The 22,666-nt window shown below is 38.3% G+C and overlaps 1 protein-coding gene across 7 annotated transcripts in view; it reads left to right on the top strand.

The window, feature by feature from the left end:
* Positions 1-5,680: 5,680 nt before the first annotated feature.
* The window catches only part of NUDT13 (nudix hydrolase 13), a 20,635-nt gene continuing 3,649 nt past the window's right edge, over positions 5,681-22,666 (top strand). The window contains exons 1-7 of one of the 7 annotated variants that reach the window (XM_072424257.1): positions 5,681-5,745; positions 13,491-13,586; positions 16,451-16,590; positions 17,960-18,067; positions 18,494-18,600; positions 21,251-21,376; positions 22,153-22,264. In XM_072424257.1, the coding sequence (XP_072280358.1) occupies positions 13,513-13,586; positions 16,451-16,590; positions 17,960-18,067; positions 18,494-18,600; positions 21,251-21,376; positions 22,153-22,264 (667 nt within the window). In that variant the 5' untranslated portion in view covers positions 5,681-5,745; positions 13,491-13,512. The other 6 variants (XM_072424261.1, XM_072424259.1, XM_072424260.1 and 3 more) reach the window with 6 other exon arrangements.

Here is a 22,666-nt window from a genome sequence, read left to right as displayed (position 1 = left end):
GAGAAAGAAAAAGAGAGAGAGGGAGAGAGAGAAAATGAGGGGGGGGGGAGAGGGAGAAAATGAGACAGGGAGAATGAATGAGAGAAAGACAGAGAGAATGAATGAGAGACAGAGAGAAAATACAAGAAAGAATGAGACAGAAAGAATTAGAGAGAGAACGAAAGAATGAGAGAGAGAGAGAGAAATCTTGACAATCATAGCTCTGCAAATGCTAGCTGCTGTCATGCAGGGCTAAAGGTGACCATGTGCTGCACAGGTATTGACATGATTAACTGAATGAGAATTTTTAACCACAGACCATCCATTTGATTTGATTTTGGCACTGGCAAAATGATCGCCTCACACAGAGTTAGATCAATCATTTCTATTTTGAAGAAATAAATGTTTGTGTATGTCATACAACTGATGGTAATACAAATTGTTTTTTTCAATTGGTAGAGCATCCAATAAAATTGGGCTCGATTTATAAAACAGAGAATCTGACATTCCCTTGTGGGAATTATTTACTGCTATTGAAACACATGTACCTGGAAGACTCCCACTGGAGAATGTCAGATTCCCTGTTTTATAAAGGGAGCCCTTTGTGTTACACTGATCAATATTTGAATTCATTATAAATGTCTTGTTATACGAAGATCATGCTTGTTTATGGCGTCCTTATTGCTTTTCAATGCTAATAATGGAGTTTGATAGCTTTGCCACATCACCACCCCCAATAAAAATATGCAGCAAAAAAAATAAATAAATAATAAAATAGATAAATAAATCCCGGGTTCTATAGAAAAAGGGGGATGATGATCCCAAAGAAACCTGAGTAGTCCAATTCTTACAAAATGTCATTCAAACACACAGCAGGATTGTGTTTTTAGGCTACTCCGCACTCCCTGGGATCTTACAGGATGAGGTCAATGTTGCTTGGTGCATGCAGAAACAAAAAAGGGGGAATTAGGTATACCATTGTATGTAACATTCGGCATTGAGAGAGAAACACTTTAAGAAGATCTTGCATTTGCTCCATGGTTCTTTTTAAGGTGACTGCACAAATTGCAGAAGGCTTGTTGCAGATATTACCCAATCTTTTTTTAGACTTCCTGATCACAAAGGAATAGACGTTTCTATGTAAGGGCCCATGGATATGTTTTTCTGCATTTCATGTGTATTTGAAGTCTATGCTAAGGCAGCAGATTCTTATCAACTTCAGTTGTGAAGTGTAGCCTACAATTCTACAGCTGTATGACTCTCTTTGCTCGGTGTTGTATTTGTGTCCATGTCCTAGTATTGGGACCTGGACCTCCTCACTACACTGAAGGACCGTGGCCTGTGTGGTTATCTAGGTTATCAACATGCAGCAACAGATATGTAGAGAGAGGTCCAGCCCAAACAATCTATTCAAGGTATATTCAATGATGAATAATAATTCACTCATTATTTAACAGAACAATTGGTGGTCATACAATGTTCAACGCTTTGCATTTAGGCAGAGGATACACTCCTCAGCTTCTGTGCTCCAGCTAACCAGGTACTACTGTCTGTCCTCCATGATGGGGTTTACTATTATCCCCGCCTAGAGTCAACCATGAGCAGTCAGATGGGACATCGGTGAAGAATGCATGGTCTGATCCATGCGTATGACCAGAGACTCTACATGGACATGTATTTATATGGGAACCTACATACTGTATATACAGATTTACCCTGCAAAGAAATATTATAGCTGCCACTGAAACAGGTATCCTCATTGGACATCGCCCTTACGTCCTATTCTAGTGTTTCCCATTACTTTCTGACCCATTGATAACAACTAGGACAAATGGAGATATAAATGTCCCCAGTAGGGAATCGAAGCAATAAATACCAAGCAGGGACTTCTAATTACCCCCTACATGATCGAAAACTAGGGGCCCACCAATGTTTTTCAAACTGCCTGCACATTGACAGATTCTGGATGATTGCAAAAGTTCGATCTACAGCTCATAAAAAATAACTAAATAAATGCAAAAATCAATTCAGTTTTGTAAATTATAGAATTCAGCAATGACTCATTGGTATTGGTATCCAAATGGCGGTGAAAGGGTGCAAAGCTCAGGATGGCATTGCCTTTATGTGATATTGCTCATCATTCAGCACCTGTTTTTGTGGAAACAGATATTTCATATTTTTTCAGTTTCTATGGTTACAAAAAACTTGATTCCATCTCGTTGTCAGAAATGATAAAGAACGGTATATTAAGGGTAAGGGTTCTTCCTGACCGATTTACACCTTTTATTTTTGTCTTTAGTGTTTACTATTCAAATCAATGTAAGTACATCAAAACATTATTATTATTATTACACAGTGTTTATATAGTGCCAACATATTACGCAGCTATGTACAAAGTTCATACTCAAAGGGACTCACAATCTAATGTCCCTACTATAGTCATATAGTATAGTATATAGTCCTTAACACAAGGTCAGTTTTTTTTGGGGGGGGGGCAACCGGTGTACCCAGAGGAAACCCAGGGAGAACCTGCACACTCCATGCAGATAGTGTCCTCGCTGAGATTTGAACCTGGGACCCAGCGCTGCAAAGGCCAGGTTACCAACCTCGGCGCCATAGTGCACATCCATAAGCATTACATTTTGTAATAAAATGACAAATACATTTGTTTTGGTCTCATGACCACACGCTATCTGCCAGCCAACTATAATGCTGCGTCTAATGCTGCTCATTCATATCGATGTTGGGCAATCACAAATAATGTGGGCTACTTGCCAGTAACTATAAGGGGAGACTGAATAAAACAATTTGTTAGATTTGAGACTGAAAACACAAAGTGTATTTAGGCAAATTTTACAATTAGTTGGAGTTCCACTATAAAAATCTCAATATTTAAAAAAAACAAGAAAAAAAGTCCTTCTGCGCATTCCTGTTGGCCAGTGGGGTTGCCCATCATAATGATGGGTCAGAAGCCCATGGGCCACATCTAGGTGCTTACTTATGATGATTTCAGGACCCTCACCCGTTGTTCTTGCACTAGAGTATGCTATAAGGGCCAGGCGAACACAGTAAAAGAATGAAGCACTCTGGCCAATCTCATATAATAACCAGAGCACCTTTAATAACAAACCAGAGCTACCCATGGTTCATGGATATGTAGCAAGCCCTAGAACCATCAAGATCTAATTCTGAGGTCTCATTAATAGCAATGGAAGCACAGTTGCAACAGAGCAACCTAACGAAACAATAAGCACATGCACAATGAGATACATACATGATTGGTAAAAATGTTTAAAAGTGAACCTACCTGGGACTGTCCATGGGTGAAGGACCCTAACATCGCAGGACACAGTTAACAACAGGGAAAGGGGGAACAGCATGAGAATCTCGTTATACGACATTTACCAGTCAAATAAAGTAAGGAGAATATCGGTCCACTCCATTACACTAGTAACCTGCGTGTAAAAAGCTCACAAGTTAGAGGGTATTACTCATACACAGGAATGCCGTATATAACCATTAACACCTTCAAAGAAAACTGTTCGTTCTGCATATCCATCAATTTATTTTTATATAAGGGTCAGGCCTCTGTATGCGGAAGGTCAGAAATAAAAGAAACAGGAGCTAGAACTAGAATTAGGCAAGGAAGACAGGGAACATTGTCTTGAAAAGGAAGTTTTGGTTATCAGGGAGTGGGAAGTTGTAGAAGATGATGTTCAGTGACAAGTAAGGAGGTGATGCCATAGGAACAGGTAAACACTTCTATTTAGTAATAATTTTGTTGGTAAATTGCCACCAGCTAGATCATTGCTAAGTGATTCACTTAACTGAATTGATAATCCTTCCTGCATTCCACAACCTCTTCTGGGGGATCATATGAATGTTCTGGTTGCAAACATTCCTACAGAGCTGTTGGGTTTAGTACACTGTTGGGTACAATGTTCAGGATGTACTTGCCAAAGCCAACTTGGGCCATGACCTAGAGCAGAGGGCAGCTTGGAGCAGTCCATTGCAACCCATACATAAAGGTGCAGAATAATGAAGGACAATACTTCCCCAGAATCTTTTTAAAAATTGAGAGATTTCAGCAGAACGATGCAAAATTAAGGTGTTTCTTTACACAATGGGCTTTACATGGTTCACAGCAGCAGCATAAATTGCAGACAACACTAAATAATATAAACAATAAACCGACAACCCACTACAAGGAAATCTGTTTCAAAATGAATCAGATTATCCTAATGCTGACTGTCAGGAATATCATTTCATGTATAATAAAATGTTCCAGGCTATGTCCCGTATTGCACTTCACCATCTGCTACTGCCACCGCTTCTTTTATTTATATCTGTCATTGCCATTCTGGGCTCCTGTTAATAAATGGGGCAGAGGTTGATTCTGCAGCATGGGCTTGATTTCAGGGCCACAACTGATGAAGCGATCTGCTGCTCATGCTGCATTGGTGGGGGGGGGGGAATGTTTATCTAGCTGCTGCACTGCCTAACAGGGATTATAGGGGGAAGGCCTAGAGGTCAATAAAGTGGCAAACCCTCCACATGGCCATCATTAACAGACCACCAAGATAGGAGGTGTCACTTTCACTTATTGACTGTCTTTATGGTACTTGTTACTGGAGAATCTGCCCGTCATTGGGGTGATTGTTACTGGGCAATCTGACCATATCTGGGATACTTGCCTGTCAATTAGGGTGCTGGTTAGTGAAAATCTGCCCGTCACTGGGGGTGTCCGTTAGTATCTGGGGAATGTGCTTGTTGCTTGGGGTATTGGTTATTCCCTGGGGAATCTGCCCGTCGCTGGGGGGGAGCCCTTAGTCCCTGGGGCATCTGCCCGTCAGCCCTTAGTCCCTGGGGCATCCGCCCGTCACTGGGGGGCAGCCCTTAGTCCCTGGGGCATCCGCCCGTCACTGGGGGGCAGCCCTTAGACCCTGGGGCATCTGCCCGTCACTGGGGGGTATCCCTTAGACCCTGGGGAATCTGCCCGTCACTGGGGGGTATCCCTTAGACCCTGGGGAATCTGCCCATCACTGGGGGGGTATCTGTCAGTTTCTGGGGTATGTACACAAATGCAAAAGTGATTGAGTGACATTGTGCAACATGATAAAGGCTGACATTTTATTCACATTATTTCCATTATGGATGAATCTGTCTAACAGGTTGCTTTGGAACTTTTATTATTGAAGTTATTTCATTAGGTTGGGTACTCATTGTCTTTGCTTTGCTTTAAACAGTTTTTAAGGCTTACAATATACACAAAGTGTAATGCACGCTGGCTTTAACGTTGTTCCACTGAGAAATGTCAGCTCCTGGAAAGACATTGCAGCCTGTACAAACCATAATATAACTTTGTGATATGTTTCTATAAAATGATGTAATACTGACATAGTAAATGTAATGTATTATGTCTGATGCAATAAGAGCATGTTTTGCTGATACAGAACCTGAAGCCAACCCCTAACATTTCCCTGCATACAAACATTACCCACCATTCACTTTTTCAAGAAGGTTCTGTCATTCACCCAGGGAATCAAATAACTACACCACCCATAATGTACTTCTCCACCCAGCCAATCAATGTTGTCGTTTGAACAGGTCATATGATTTTCACGGCTTTGTGGGAAATGTAGTTTTTGTGCTGACCTAACATTAAGGATCAGAGCACAACTAGACTACATTTCCCATCATTCGACACTGCCTGCTGTATGTCGGGGTTCATGACTGTATGTTAAAGGCTGATCTTGAAAACTGAAAGTAAGTAAAAGATAATTTCTAAAACATACGAATCAGATGCCAGCTGTTTAATAATGCCCGGTAATGTTTATTATGGGGGCTGGGCTTTAGATATTGGGATTGGTTTAGATTCCTATACAATAGTGGTGCTCATACACATACATTTCAGTAAATATTAAGTTATTTTTATTGATAACAGTGAATAGTTTGTCATTTTAAGTCACAATATAAATCAGGATCTTTTTATATACAACACAACAGCATGTATTATTTATTACAGATGTGTGCTCTGTATTTTATTTTTATTACATGATTCATTAGTATTGTATTATTGTACACATCATTTCAACAATAACAATTTTTTTTATTATTATAAATATTTCTCCTTTGGAAATGTTGTTTACAATAACATTGTATGACCAATATTTGTCCCAGGGTTGTCATTTATTGGCACGCCATCCTATTCTATTGTTCCTTGCCCTGCTATTTATTTGTCAGGTCAGTGACAATCACAATGCAGGATTTAAGTTTAGCTTTTTATTTGTGAGGTTGGCAGACTGCCATTGCTGATTTCCCGCTAAAAAACTATCTGCCTGGCTGTAATAATAATACAAAAATAACCCTTTCATATCTGTTTCAGTCGATGATAATCTGAAAACATCATCATGGCAGCCAGGCAGTCGGCATTTCTGAGGGAGAGGTCAGATATGGCAGCAAAATGCAGGCCAATGAATATCATAGACTTTCAGTCTTTACAAATAAGTTCTTGTGTTTTTGTAACCCTTGCATAGGTGAGGATATTACTGCAATACAGTATTCAGATTTATTCCATGTTTTAACTTCTGTCCCTAACCCCACTGGGGAGTTTTTTTCCCCATCACTTCAAGACAAGTGGTGTCACTCAATGTATGAAAAACACAGGGTAAGGGGATTTTTGTGTCCCGATTATTGTGGAATGAAAGATTAATTATTGCACAAAGGTCAGGCTTGCTTTATTCTGCCTGCTCACAAGCTGTTGCTGAATGCATATGATTTGCACATGTGCAGCTCAGTGTACAATCTTTGCGCATATGTGGGAGTCCTGTCATTCCAGACTGGCCAATCAAGATGGCCAAAGGTCCTGAACCCGGTAAGCACTCAAATAAGTTAGCGAAGCAGTAAGTATAGGCGAGTTGAGTAAAAAACGTCTAAAAGACAGGCAAGTTTATTTCATTGCAAAAGAGACATTGCCTGTCCCCTCTGTGAAAAGAAAATGTCAGCTCACAATTCTTTTCCGTTATACTTTAAGATTTCCTATTGTTTCCTGCCCTCATAGGAAACAAGTGGAAATTTCCCAGATAGGGACACAGACAGCGAATAAATGCTTATAGAAGATCTGATACAGGATTGTCAGACTGGCATTTCTACTTTTAATAATAAACTGGATTTATAAGGGGCCAATATATTGCACAGCGCTGTACATTAAATAGGGGTTACAAATGATGGACAGATACAGACAGTGACACAGAAAAAGGGAAAAATCTGTGTTTTTATAGGGCCAAATTTAGCCATCTCACACATTTTTTAGACTAAACCAGGGTCAGATCTTTTTTATCTGACAACAGCTACACTAATTCTGCAGCTGAATGTCATACAATGTTATGGTCAAAATAAAAATGTGATATGTTATAGATTACCAGTCTTTAGAAGTTACGGCTGCATTAGTCTTTTTTTCTTCCCCCAGATGCATTACACTTCCTGTCCCCAAGTGTCTATGCTTGCTTCTTCACTATGGAGGCAGGCATGCTATTATACAGGTTGGACATCAAACATGTCTACCTTTGTATAGTGTATTGATGGGACAAAAAGTTCACATACAAAAGATAAGTGTGTTTTGTATTCTGAGAGTGACTAGGACATGGCATTTCTGGCACGATCAATTGGTTTTTTTCTGTACATGCTGAAAATGTACCCAGTCTAAAAAAAAAAAACTAGTGCAGCCACCACATTTAAGGACTAGTAAGCTGAAATGTATACTTTGAATACCTGATATGCCAGTCTTTGCTCACTTGGAGAACTGTTGTAGGGATACCATGTCTCCGGTAGATCCGCTAGCCCCTACATGGAATTAACATAGTAGGCAGGCAGATAAAACCACAGAGGGGGAGTAGGCATCCAAAATCAAGCTTTTCAAGAGAGTGAAGTTTAGCAGGCTAGACCTCTCTTAGAGCACTTGTATCATATATAATATCTTATATCAGAAGCCTAGAGCAATGGACAATGTAGCCCATGGGGTTGATGTAAACCCAGGGGTGCCCACACTTTTTTGGCTTCCGAGCTACTTTTAAAATGACCAATACAAAACGATCTACCAAGGATAAAAACTTGGACTTAACAACTCCTGTGCGTGGTATAGTTTGTTTTGAAAGCATCACGATCTACTTGCGTTGCCTTTGCGATCTACCGGTAGATCGTGATCCACCTGTTGGGCACCCCTGCTGTAAAGAATATAGTCAGGTAATATGATATATATTGCTCATCAGATACTCAGATCTTTCAGTTCTATCAATTAAAAAAAACCTGGGCGCCCATCACAGCTATATCATGATCACCCAAACATATCGTGCATTTACTGCTTTGGTTTTCTAACCTACCCAATCACTATTCTCCATGAGAACCGTCTTTGGGTGGCCATTTGTTGCACTATTGTCACAGGTTCCTGGCATCTGACATCTTTTATCTATGGGCATCTTCTGATACAAGCACCATTCCACTTAGTAGTGCCCCTTTTTTTTGACATACAACTATTAGTAGTGAGACTTTTATTGCACTGGCCTTACAATACGTATGTTAACTAAGCTGGAGAATGTCAGCACTGTGTGATTGTTGATTCAAATGGAACTTTTTGTTTGTGCAGGTGGATGAGGACTGTAGGGACACAGATGCCGTTTGCACATCCCACCCAAAAACTCTGTAGGCAACAGAATGCAGTTCACTGGTGTGTTGTATATACACAGATTGTACACTACTTTCCAATTAAATATTTGTCCTTGGTGTGTATAGAAAAAAATGTTTATGCCTAGAAAACATTACAGGCTAATGTATGGGAAATGCAGTGTGAATGACATTGTTCTACAGCTTGTATTAAAGGACATTTTATAAATCAGAAACAGACAAAAGAGTTTTAGTAAAATTAAGGAATCTGTGATTTGCAGAAATGTTAAATGATGGTGGCAATACCAGAGTGGTTGGGGGGGGGGGGGGGGTATTTTCCTATAGCCGCCTTTCTGTTCTGCTGTCCTATAGAAAATTATTCATTACTGGGAACTACAGCAGAACACACCAGCAGAGTTTATATATATATATATATATATATACACAATGTATTTTCTGTTCACACTCATTTGTACATGGTTTAGTAACATTGTGATTAATGCTTATGACATATATAGTGAAGCAAACATACCCTATGTCACAAAAGCTTATAGTTTGCCTTCAGAACAACAATGCAATAGGCGGTGAGGCTTTGCTACCATTGTAGGGATGCTGTGCATTTTACTAAACACAGACACATTACAATTTCTATGGACTGCAAACATATAATATCACACTAAATGAAGTGCATGATATGTTGTTTTTTTTAAACACATTGCTAAGGTATGTTTGGGGTGCTGTGAACAGTCAATGGCACCCCACACCAATGCTGTGCGTTGCCTTGTGTTTATTGAGGGCATTAATGCAACACACTGGTATGAATGAGCCCTGCAACATATTCACTAATCCATAATAATTATCCTTTTTTACATGATAAAACATTTCTTATGGCTCACCCATGACTAATTGTAATCTGGAAGTAGTATCAGCGACTTACTTTGTAGGATTCTGGAAGCCGGGATCAAATACTTTTCACTTGGAGTCATAGTAGACAACATTCACTGAGTGTGCAGTTCATGATAGGGGATTTCTGAGCACACAACAACACAGCTGAAAGACGTTATGCAGAATTTCTTTCTAACCATGTGTGCACATACATACCTAGACATTTAAATTGCGATTAGCTGACATGCATAGGAAGAACATGGATAATGGCCCACAGATATACATAAAATGAGTTTCCTAAACAAATGCCCTGTTTTTGACAAATGGAATTCATATTGTTCCTGCAGCTAGGTATGTACCATAAATATGCAGCTGAAAACTAAAATACTTTGGTTTATTGAAATATTTTGTGATCATTGCCAATTATGTCTGGGTAGCTTTATGAATTTGTTAGTTTGTTCCGAAAGGAAAGCCCCAATGGTTAAACAAAGAGGAGTGGACTCCTATTTGTCCAGCCTGTGATTACATATCGTGTATCTGTGGGAGGAAGAGAAGAAGAGGAGGGAGGGAAAGCCAGGAGATAAATTTAAACACACAAAGTCCTATTGTTCCAAAAACATAATTTAAATGATTAAGAGCTGTGTCTCTATAAATGAATCCTAGGCTAACATATAACCACTCAGAAAATAGCAATATGGGTTAGTATCATACTAGGTTAGCGATGGCGGTAAGGTGTCCCACCCGACGCGTTTTGCCTGAACCTGGCTCCCTCAGGGGTAAGGGGAGACCTTAGAATTTATAACAATATACAGTATTAACAATCCATATACAATGGTACCTTGGTATAGGTCCGCTTTGCAATAAGTCCAACTTGGTATAAATCCTGTTTGGACATGAAAAATTTTGCTTGGTATACAACCTTTGTGCTAGAACTTGTATGGGTCAAAATGAGTCATAAAACCGCCCGCTACCCTTATTTACCTCTCTCCAGACAAAGCCAGTGTCAGTAGGCCAGTTGCCACCATTCAGTGAACAACCCGCGCTATATCTCTCTGTGAATTACAGAACATCTTCTCCTCCTCCCTTCTCAGCACCATCCTAGTAGGCACTTGACTCTTCTCAGCAAGGTAAAGTGAGGGTAAATTTTCATTTATTTCCTCTAATTGCTTTTGTATTTATGTATTTTAGTATTAGGCAGTGTTTAAATTATTTTATACAGCCCCATCAATGTATAATATGCCAATAACAATAGGATTTTTTTTCATGGGAACGGATTATTCATCTTCCTTTTATTTCTTATGGTAAAAGTTTATTTGGTATAAGTGCTGTTTGGTATTAGATCTGGAACGGATTAAGGATTTATACCAAGGTACCACTGTATATGCATTGACTGAACGTTAGACTGATGTTTACAATGAATCAATAAAGAAAAAAGGAAAAAAGAAACCAAGCTTTATGAATTCTTTGTACCTAAATGTTGACGATTTGGGAACACAGCTGTTTTCTTTGCTAAAATGTAAAAACATTGGGATTCTTTTTAACAATTACAATGACTTGTTTGTTCGTTTAGGGTCAGTCCGACTCTGCTTTCTGGAGTGTTTTGCAGTTAACACATGTAAAACACAAAAAAAGGAACATGCACCATTTTTAGCAATGCAGCACACCATATTGTATTTAGTGCATTACTGCACATTGTGGGGTGCTGTGCATTGCAGTAGTGTCAATCCAATCTAAGGGAAACATGCACTGACTAAAGTAAGCATACTTCTAAAAATCCAGTTGATCGATTGCTTTAAGTTCTCTGATTAAGAACAAATATACAGATCAGGAATTTTAAATTTCACTTACATGTTTAACTCCTACTGTTTAGAAAACTTTAACCCCAGCTACAGCCTGGTAACTAGCATTTCTAAAATAAACCAGCAATGGCTTTCTTTGGGTTTCGTTCAGCAAAGTCAATATGACTGTAACATGAAATTCTCTTGTTTGGATGACAAGTTGCCTAGGGGGTGGTCTTGGGTTCTACATTACTATAAAAGCCGTAATCATAGCTGTAATATATGAATTTGGACTGTCCCCAAAACTAAGAATAACCAGGAGGTATAAGCCAACTAAGAAATCCCCTTGCTTACATCAAATATTTTGAATGGCAATTGTAGAAAACTCTTGTGATGTTTAGTACATTGGCAACTTTTTGTACTTTAGAAATGATTCATTCTTTGAAAGATACAATTAAAATAAATGAATCATGTCTGGCCAAAAATAGTCCCACGCCTGTGGGAGCCGTAGTGGTATGGGTTTGCTTCAGATGATCCGGTCTGGGTTCAGTAATGTTATGCGCCCCAAAAAATGAGGTCAGCTGACTACCTGAATTTACTGAATAAGCAGATTTTTCCATCAATGGATTTTATTTTCTTGATGGCGCAGATATATTCCACAATGGTAATGCCAGGATTGTAAAATCATAGTTCAGGGAGCATAAGATATAACTTTTATACATGGATTGCCCACCATAGAGTCCAGACCTGAACCCTTTGGGAAATAATAAAAAAGACTTTACATAGCGGACCAGCTCTTCCATCATCAATACAAGATCTTGGAGGAAATTGAATGCAACAAATTCAACAAAACATTGCATAAGTAGCACATTGAATGCTTGCTGTAATCAAAGCTGAGGGGGATCCAACAAAATTTTTTTTGGCCAGGCAGAGTATTTTGGTAATTTTTATTTCAGATAAACATTCAGGTACTTTTACCATCACAGCATTTATCTAATCTCAAAGTATTGGCAGCGCTCAGCGAACAATAAATCTTTTATCATTTGTTGTGTGGTTTTTATTGTGTAAAAATTTTATCTGCAGCAAGTTTTCATGTTGAGATTTTATAGGCGATGTACTACATCTGTAATTTATTTGTACATGGTTTGTAACTCAGGTACTACATGTTTTAAACCTGATTAAATCTGGAGGAATTGTTTTCCAAGTTTAAAAATGAATACTTGAAACTTGTTGCTTAAAGCTGAAATGCAGGGTAAGGAATTGTATAAATAGACACATGTGAATCTTGGTGACCTTTTATTCTTGGTGTATTTTATTCTTCTAAATCAGTTCAGTAATACAGTTTGAATTCTTGCTTCTGTGCAAAAGCTGCCTGTAATAAAGACCCGTCATTGCTGGTCTCCTTCATTGTGCAGGGTGCCTGGTCTTCTACCCACCCCTCTCCTGTAGTTCCTACAGAAAGCTTATAGTGTGGGTCCCTTCTACAACTGTGCTGTCTTGCACTGGCTATGTGCAGTCTGTAATCATGTCACTGCTACTATCACAAGGTAATATCTGGGTTTGGAATGACATTTAATGCACACAGAATGAATATTTAATTGAAAGCTTTGATATTTGGAGTTCAGTTTTAAAATAAAACTGATTTTTAGTATGCAAAAAAATACCACCTCCTACATTTAACCCATATTATCCTTTGGTGTACTGTACAAGAAAATTTTAGTGGTACAGCTAGCAATTTGTAATTCTGGTGCTCTGAGAATGAGATCCACGGCTCCTATTCGGTGATGTCCTGCTGTAATTTGTACACTTGCTTCTTTGGCCAATCACCGTCCATTTACAGTCTAAGGAATGACAGTGGTGCATCAAAGAATAAGGTCCATGGCTCTTCTATCCAGAGCACTGGAAGTACGACAGTGACCATATTCTCCTAAGAAATGCTGGGTTGGAAGAATCTGTAGATGGGTTGCGGCCCCTGTATTGTGACCCAACTTTTCAGTAAACACCCAAAAACAGCTGGGTGGTGCGCCCAGCTAAAAGGGGCTGGGGGGACATTGTGTGATATTAAATGATAGAAGATTGGGTTCCAGTAGAAGATGAGATATTTGATCAAATAGTACTCTTCAGCTGCACTTACTGTGACTTTGTTTTTAAGCATCATTATTTATGTTCTGGTTTTTGGTGCCTTTTAAGTTGTAGAAATTAGGAGCTGAAGATGTTTAGTGCTGTTAGATGTCCTGTCCGATCCCTATACGTCAGATGGTGCTCGTCCTACATCAAACACACACGGTAGGTTGATGGCGATTTTCGATCCTGATTTCTGATTCCTTCTGAAAATTCTTGTGTGATTGTTGCTTATGATATTATTTTCTCTTTATGAATATATGGAAAATGAGTGTCCTTAATTTTCTATTTTTAGGATAGAAGTTTACAAAAGTTATATTTACTTTTACTTTTTTTGTTAATGTTTCTGTTCTACCGAGCCCTTGGACAATTTACAACCTATGTACATATGTCCAATGATTCTCGTCTGATTATCGTTACTATCAGACATGAAGAAACGTGTGTGTACAGTGCTCCTCCAACGTCCTTTGTGGATCTGTCCTGGCGGACGACAAACAATCCTAATACAAGTGAAGGGGGAGAGAACGCAGCGGGGTGCCACTCCCTCGTTCTCTCCCTCCCTTATCCATAGAGCAGAATAGCTCTTTATGTACAGCGTGAAAGATCCTTGACAAAATTCCAATGACAAAAATTATGTTATGCACTCACTTTCCCCAGGTAATTGAGTGATCAAGATGATGAGATGTTTAGAAAAGCAGCTTTGATTTCCTGACAGGTTCTCTTTAATTTACTGTACATCCCTTATATAATACATAAAATATACCATATTCTGCTATGATCTTCAGATTTTCATTATGTCCTAAGAAATGTTAGCATACTGTGATTCTTATGAAATAGTTCCTTATATAAATATGAGATCTTTTGAGGATACACCCAATTGCTATTTAATACGCTGTGCTCAGGAATGTCCTAGTGTATTTGCCGTAGCCTTGGGCACAATGGTATGATGAAATTTCCAGCAGTAAAATAACGTGGCTTGGAAATCTGGTGAAACCGATCTATTTTCAGAATGAATCCTTTCCTTTTTTTCTGGTATTTTAGAACATAATTACAGTGTTGATGTAGGAGTGGCACTTTAGTTACAGTATGCAAATGACAACCTCATTTCCCCTTCCTCTGTAGGCTGATCAGTACATGTGTCCATTCAAAAGTTTATTTCTTATGGCTTGATATCAAACAAATGTGGGCATATGATTTATGTATGTATAATGCATATAAACTTTCTTAAAAATGAACTCCAGCCTTACCATTAATCTTGCCAGTTCAACACGTTTCTCTGGTTTAACTGTGCAAAGTTAGTTTCTCACAGTGCAAATTAGAGGCTGCAGCAGATCAGAAGTAACATCCCACCAGCCACAATATTTTTGCATTGCACAGATAGTCCAAAATGAATTTTGTAAAAATTGAGAAAAGTTTATTTAAAAAAATATCATTAGTAGGTTGATCAGTTACTTTGCATATGACCCCCACTCCTCGTGGAGCCGCTTGGATTGTAGGTCCAGGTGGTAAGTGCGTTCTTGGCCTTGTACATATCCTCGCCTTTCTCATTTCATTAATAAAGTCCAGCAACTAAGATTTAGGGACTTTGTGGTGTCTTAGTAAGTTTTTTTTTAATTTTGGCAGCTTAAGGCTCCTAGTGAGCCGAAACAACTGCTATTTGATTTGATACCATCCCTACCTATCTGAATGCCCAAATTATCAGTCATGCCCTCAGGACTTCCTAACCTTCTGCTCAAACTCTACCTGGGTACATTTTTTTGTTTCATGAGCCATGAAAGACACTCTAAATTAAATGCAAGCATCACTGATAAATATATTGGCATTGTATTTTGCCTATGTTTATTAGTTCAGTATATTTAGACTAACTTTACATGCTTTTTGTAATACAGTGCTGTATTTTGTAGTCAATTCTAATTAACCCTAATACATGCGATTTCCCCCATTTTACTTATTTATTTGTTTTAAGATATTTTTATGTATGTGTTTATAAGTTTTATAATATTTATATATATATATATATATATATATAATTTGTTTTTATAGGTTAAAACAATTCTGAAATATTGCCATTCTGCATGCCAGAAATATACTTTTGATATCTTTTAGAGCTGGTCTATTGGCATGATATTTCTAATACAGTGTTTCAGTTATTGTAAGATTCAATGCCTAACTTGTTTTAATATACTATTTAATATATGTTCAGGTGTTCCAGCTGCTGCTTTTAAGGTTCATTGAGCCATATGAGCAGGACTTGTGTGGTTGGGGGCCTTGAGCAAAATACAGCCCAGGGACCAAAAAAAACCTTCAATCCAACACTGCTTGCAGCCTTCTCTTTACCGGGGTAACATTGCCATCATAACCAATACACTGGTCAGCAAATGCCCCGGTATAGCATGCAGTCAAATTTAGTTAAATGCATTATTAAACTTAATGAACAGTAAAAATAGCAGCAAGGACAAAACCAGAGAACCATACATATAAAATAAATACATGTACATTAAAAATTTTTTCCCTTTTTGTCCAAGAACAGAATTCTTGATTGGACATGCAGTATGCAAAGCTAAGGGTAGATGTCCTCGCAATGTTCAAATTCAAAGTACAAAATGCTAAGTGAAGATCCTATGCTTCTTTAGTAAACCATCCCCATTTTAATGCAGGGGTCCACTTCCCCAGGAGAAATCCATTTACTGGTATTTCCCATTGGACCTGATTTATGAAAGTTCTCCAAGGCTGGAAAAGATACACTTTCATCAATGAAGCTGGCTGATCCAGCAAACCTGAAATGGATCTTGTCCAGGATTAAAAACTTTTTCTAACAAATGACTTTTAAAAAATCCATTCCGGGTTTGCTGGATCAGCCAGCTTCACTGATGAAAGTGTATCATTTCCAGTCTTGGAGAGCTTTAATACATCATGCCCCTTTGTCTGTACCCACTGTGCAAATGAAGAATAAAACTTGATAGTTCCTTTTTTCTCTTTTCTGCTTTGGCAAATATATTGATTGATATTTAATTCATATTCATCCACAGCTTCCTGTTTGAATTAAAGGAAAATGATGACTTGTGTCGCCAGGCACTGACATCGGGCTCTTTTTATCTATTCCACAACCTATCACCCCTGGTGCAGAAATCTGGCAGTACTTATCATGCACCAGCTATAAGCTGCTCAGGTATATACATGCTTGTTGTTTCATAATGGATGCAATATGTAATGATAATATGTGTAACTGTTAGGTAGATGAATCACACCCAGTCATGTGTATCTAATATACTTTGCATGCATGTGAAATTATTAGGTCTGCAGTGACCTTTCTATAAAACCTTTATGTAAACCTGAAACTTGGGTGTAAACATAAAGCTTGTGGGGATGGAAATAACAATTATACTGAGGCTACACCAAGCTTACCTTTACTTGAGAAAATAAGCCTTCGGGATCCCTTCAGTGCTGCTTACCTCTACCACTGATCATGTGATTTCTGTTTAGAAGTATAGGCATTCAGATTGGCTGATCTTCTTTATTATAAATCATGTGACCAATGCCTAGGCTTTTGGTAATATGACCAACACAGAAGAAAGGAAATGCATCATTTTATCCAGTAAATTCCAATATTTCAATCTTGTTTTGCTCTTAATTTAACACTCAAATAACACTATCAACAGCCTTTAGTTAAAAATCGCATCTGATCTTCAGACAAACCGTTAAGTACAGGGTTGAAATAGTTTATATATTGCATTTATTTTATGTTGCAAATTACTTATATTCTTGTCTGTTCAGTTTTGCCAAAGTTAGGTTGTTGACTTCACTTTTCTATAGCTAAGTTAATTGATACAGCTTGGTTCTGCTCCCAGCCTGTAATTGGGCAAGTAAGGAGCAGCAGCAGACTGATAAAATAATCTCTCTTCTCTCTCCTTCTGTGTGGTGTGTGTAAATGCAGCACTGCTTAACAAATTCAGCAAGCTATGCTTAAAAAAGGCAGATTTATCTATAGCAAACAATGATTTATGCCCAGAGAACTATAACAACACTGAATCTGTACTGTTCTCCTTACTATGCCTATTTCTTTATATGCACAAGGACATGGACAGTGGCAGCAATATTTTGCTGGTGTTCTGAGTTGTCTTTTTAATGTGTATTATCTGCTTGTTTCTGAATTTTAGTAAGTGATAAACTGACATAACAATAGAACATTACTAGTGTTACGTTAGCATTTTTAGTGATACAAATTCTTTTGGCATGGTAATGTGACATTTTTACAGAATGTTCAGCACAAATGATTGCAACAGATCTACTTGGAGACTTTGCTTTAAAAGAAAAACTGAAAGTTTTGGTACATTCGAACAATTCTTGACTGTTGTCTTTGTATTTGGTATACAGCATGAACTAGCACCGTAGTTTGAAAACTTTTTTTAAAAGTAGTATTGTATTCAATTGTTATCTCGTAATCTTGTATTCATAAACTGTGAACATTTTAGTGAATTAAAGTGGTATCAGGTGCTGTTTGGGCAAAGTTTTTTAATGGGCAATTTTTGGTTTCATAGATCTACTGAAAACCCTCAGCCAGTATGGAAAAGACAAATCAACTTTAGAAGAATCAGTTCTTCTTGGCTGCTCAGATTCATGCACTGCAGAATTTGCACTGGACCTAGGTAAGTGGACTTTTATAGTAATTTATATTTTGTAATAATGTTTCTTTATTGCATTTCCTGTTTTTCAGAATTACTGTAAATGAGAACTATTTTCTGCTGCATAAGCTTATTTTTTAGTTTTGATTTTAGCAATAGCAATGCATTATTATGCTGGTTACATATTGCTATATTGGGCAATAGAAATATCATTGTAATAATATCATTTTGCTGTATCTGATGATTATATTTTTCTGATATGAATCAAGAACATTCCTATTCATGGAAAAATCGTATTAAATATCTTTTAAATTTTCATGACATATTTGTACAAGCAGGATGTGCAGAGCCCAGTGACAACCAGTAAGATCATCTTAGACTGATTGCCATGAATTACTCTGATGTACATATTGTGCTTCTCTTTTTTTTAATATCTTTATTGTTTTCTAGGTAAACTGGAACAATCTAGCTTGGAAAAAGAATTATCAGCAGAGTTCAGAGATTTAAGCAAAGCTATTGTGAAAACAGATGGGAAAAATATATCTTTGCTGTCTCGGGTATTTGTTTTTTCTAAAATCATTTTGTAGAACTTGAGTATTAACTGGAGTATCACTGGGTATAATGGCATTTAAAATGCTTTCCATCAAGTACATGAGCATGAACTGTCTAATTCAGTCTTTCTCAAACTTTTTTTTTTTTTTGGGTAACCTCTGAAATACCTTTTAGGTCATAAGGAACCCCTAACAATAAGCTCACAGTACATTAGCATGGTCAATGGGAAGAATGCCTTATACAATGCTGGCCCTTGGGAAGAATGTCACCCTTACAGATAGCCAAAAAGATAATTTGTGTTAATGGTAACTGACCTGGGAGGCACAAATTGCTCATTGCTAAGGGAATCCTCTGGAGCAGTGGTGGAGAAAATTTTGGTGGTCCGGCTCTGGCCGGTGCACCAGCCAGAGCCACGGACCACGTCTCCAGTACGGATTGTAGGCTGAGAGAGTGGGCAGGTTCCAGCATCATGTTCTTCCCCTTTGAGTGACACAGGGCTCCCTGCGCATGCGTAGTCCGGACTCCGTACATTTAGTGGTCAACAACTATTTTCTACATGCTCATTCACATCCACTGCTATAGACTGGCCTGGTTCAGACAGTACAGAAAAATACCTAATATCATATAGTGTTTAGATGTAGTGCAGTGTTCTCCCCAGTACCTTTTAGCTGGGCGTACCACCCTGCACTTTTCTGTAACCACCCTGGCAGTTTTTGGGAGGTTACAGAAAAGTTGGGTCACAAGACTGGGGCTACCACCCGCTTACAGCTTCTTGCCACCCAGCTTAAAAAGATTTCTATGGAGAATACTGTAGTGGCTGTGTTAGTTTTTATTTGTTGAAGCTTGGAACATTTTCAGCAAGTACAGAAAATACATCTTTAGACTTATCATGACAACATATGTTATCTTTCTTTTGTGAACCACTAAACCCACTAAGTAATGGAAAAAACAAAGGCAGACATGTTTAAAATTTAGCATGCTTTCTTCATAGATTCAGTAGAATGTATTCCGATTCAGAAATATTTAGGATTATCTTTCTGCTGGTAATCACAAACTGTAGGTGTAGGGGTGTTTATTGGATAAGAACATAGCATGACAGGTCCTCATTTAGCTCTTTGTTATATTTCATTAAGTGCCAAGTCAACAGTTCAAACCATTCTGCACAAGGACTTTCTGAAGTCAGTGTTTGCAAATATGTAAATTCCTTTTCACATGGTAAATAAGACACACCGAAATCTTCTTTATAGGATATTAGACACATCCTTGAGCTTTGCAGTGTCGGTATCATTCTTTATGATGGATATCCTGCAAGTTGCAACGAAGGGGGTCAATGAAAGAGCCTCTGGGGGAGTTATACCAGTATCTTCACCGGCTTTGTTCCTTTCAGTCTACAGACTTGCTCTAACAGAAGCACAATACTGCCAGGAGCAGATATTTTAATAGCTTTATACCCTGTACATAGCAGGTCTAGCTAACGTCTTGCCTAGACACGCTCCGGAACATTCTGCTGCCTCTATGAAAATAATGTCCATGATAGGCTTTGACAGTGATCATCCCTGCTAAGGAGTATTGCCAGAGGCTGGAAACCTTAGTTTTATTTCTTTTTTTTCTTTTGTAAACGTGCTGTGTCTAACGCTTTACAATGACAGAGGTGCACAAACATTCATTCATTGCTTTGCATTATGACAAAATGTGTATAAAGACAAACACATCTGTCATTGGTGTAGTTACACTCACTGACAGTTACTGGCCTGACCTTATTAACCCCCTTTTTTTCATATAAAAAAACAAACTGTTTATTTGATAAATAAATTATTGTCCATAAGACAGTAATAACTAGTGATGATTTTATATCACATTATAGACTTTTATGTATCATTTAGACCTTATGTGTATGTGTGTGTATGTATATATATATATATATATATATATACTAAATAAAGCTAGCTAGTTAAACACCTTAAATGTGATTACTGTATAACCATGAGAAGTTATAGCTCCATCCTATTAATCATGGTCAGATTTCACTTTGTAGTTCTGAATGCTATTCCCCTAATGACACTTCCCTTAGGGTTTATACTCTCTGCTCTGATTGCTGAAGTCAGCAGATCACTTCTGCTGGGCCTACAGTACTTGATTTTAACAGGTAAATCATTGTGATCTCCCTGATCTTGATCATTTACCTGGATTTACTACTATATACCTCTTGATATTAGATTTCTGATCAGTTGCAGATGGAAATTATAATTGCTGCATCTGCCATTTTTTTCCCTGTACAGTAAGTGTATTCAATATAGCAGGTATCAACAGGAAAATGTTCCTCCTGCAATAAGCTTTCTTACCTAACTGATTGCTGTCATGCTAAGCTCAGCGTAGGATACTGGTATACCCAATGCATCCCAGCTTCCCCGGCTGTCATGCTCATTGATTTAAGTCACCGATCTGGAAAAGGAGTGCAAATAAGGAATTCTGACCATAGGGTGACTTTCCTAATCTTTATACTGATACTAGGTTAGTGGCTCATCGGCTTTCGAAAGTAGGTGAGCAGTGGCACCCACTCATATTTCTCAGGTTTTTTAAACCAGTGTTTTAGCTGATAGGTCTTTTAGAGGAATGAAATCTAAATTTTTTATATTACGCTGCTCTATGTTACAGGCGCAGGCTCTTCTTCGATGGCATGAAAATAATCAATACTGCAGCAAATCCGGAAAGCCTACCCAGAAAAATGTATCTGGCAGTAAGAGAGTGTGCAGTTCTAATGGCATGGTCTACTACCCCCAGGTGAGTTGCCAGGCAGGTCATGTGGGGAGAGCCTTCGAGGAGGATAAATATCCTCCAATCATTGTTATCATACATTGCTATGAATTAGGTGCTGTAGATAAATACAAAGACAATCATTTACGTAGCTTAAGTGTGTGAACAATCACTAAAGTGTGCTGTACATACAACACCGTTCTGCTCTTTGGAGAGGGGAGGAGGGAGAACAACGAAGCAGCACCCCACTGCACGCTCTCCCCCTTCACTTCCATTAGGATCGTCCATCGTCCGTGGATCCAGCAGGGCGGTCGTTTAGACTATGGATGGCGGATGCTGTACACATGCCAGATTATCGTCTGATATGGGCCCTGAGACGATTATCGGACGAGAACCATTGCAATTGTGTACGTAGCCTTAGTGCACATGGACTGATTTTTACTTCTAATCTGATTCTCAACCAACCATGGGCCAATCCTAAGCAACCAATTTTTGCACCCTTAACTAGATGTGGACAGAGCAGACATTCAGGAGCTTTCTTCTGTCTAGTGGTTCACCCCAACCCCACCGCATAATTGGAAAAGTACAGTATTGTACATGTAGCAGTCAACAGCTAACCGATAGATCCCAATGGTGTATGTTACACAAAAATATATTGTAAAATTATTTAATTTCCCACAACCGAAGAATTGTAAAATCATTCCTTCTATTCCACAGTAACTGATCACAGTCATTTGGGGGACATTTGATAGTGTGGAGGAGTTGTAAGCCAAGACTGACTTTGTATTTTCATTGTGTTCCAGATGTCTCCAGTTGTCATCACACTAGTGTCTAATGGGAACCGTTGCTTACTTGCTAACCAGGAGAGCTTCCCACCTGGGATGTACACAGCTTTGGCAGGCTTCTGTGAAATTGGTAAAGAATTTCTCTAAGCAAAATGTGCCATATTAGTGTGATTTCACAGCAGACAATAGTGCATTTTCACAAGTGTGCAATATTGGTTGCTATTATAACATTTACCCAAGATAACTGTTGGACAAGACATTCACATTTTTACTTGCTTGCTGTTGTATATTTGATTGTTTTGTCTGCTGATGTGTTAATATTCTTTCTAATGGTCATATTATGAAATGTAATCAACATTTTCTATTTAATGTGAACCTTATCCAGATGCACACTAAAGTTTTTACTCTTTTTATTTGGCCTGGGACTGTTTAGCTTGCCAGTAACAGTTTCTGTTCTAAGGTAACAATGCTTACTTATATCATATTACATCTCAGCAGTAGTAACATGGTCCCTTTAAGATAGGAAGTGTGT

This window comes from Pyxicephalus adspersus, chromosome 10 (genome assembly GCF_032062135.1).
Source record: "Pyxicephalus adspersus chromosome 10, UCB_Pads_2.0, whole genome shotgun sequence".
Taxonomy (NCBI): Eukaryota; Metazoa; Chordata; class Amphibia; order Anura; family Pyxicephalidae; genus Pyxicephalus; species Pyxicephalus adspersus.
Note: the sequence above shows the minus strand (reverse complement) of the source record. Positions and strands in the feature narration are given on the sequence as shown.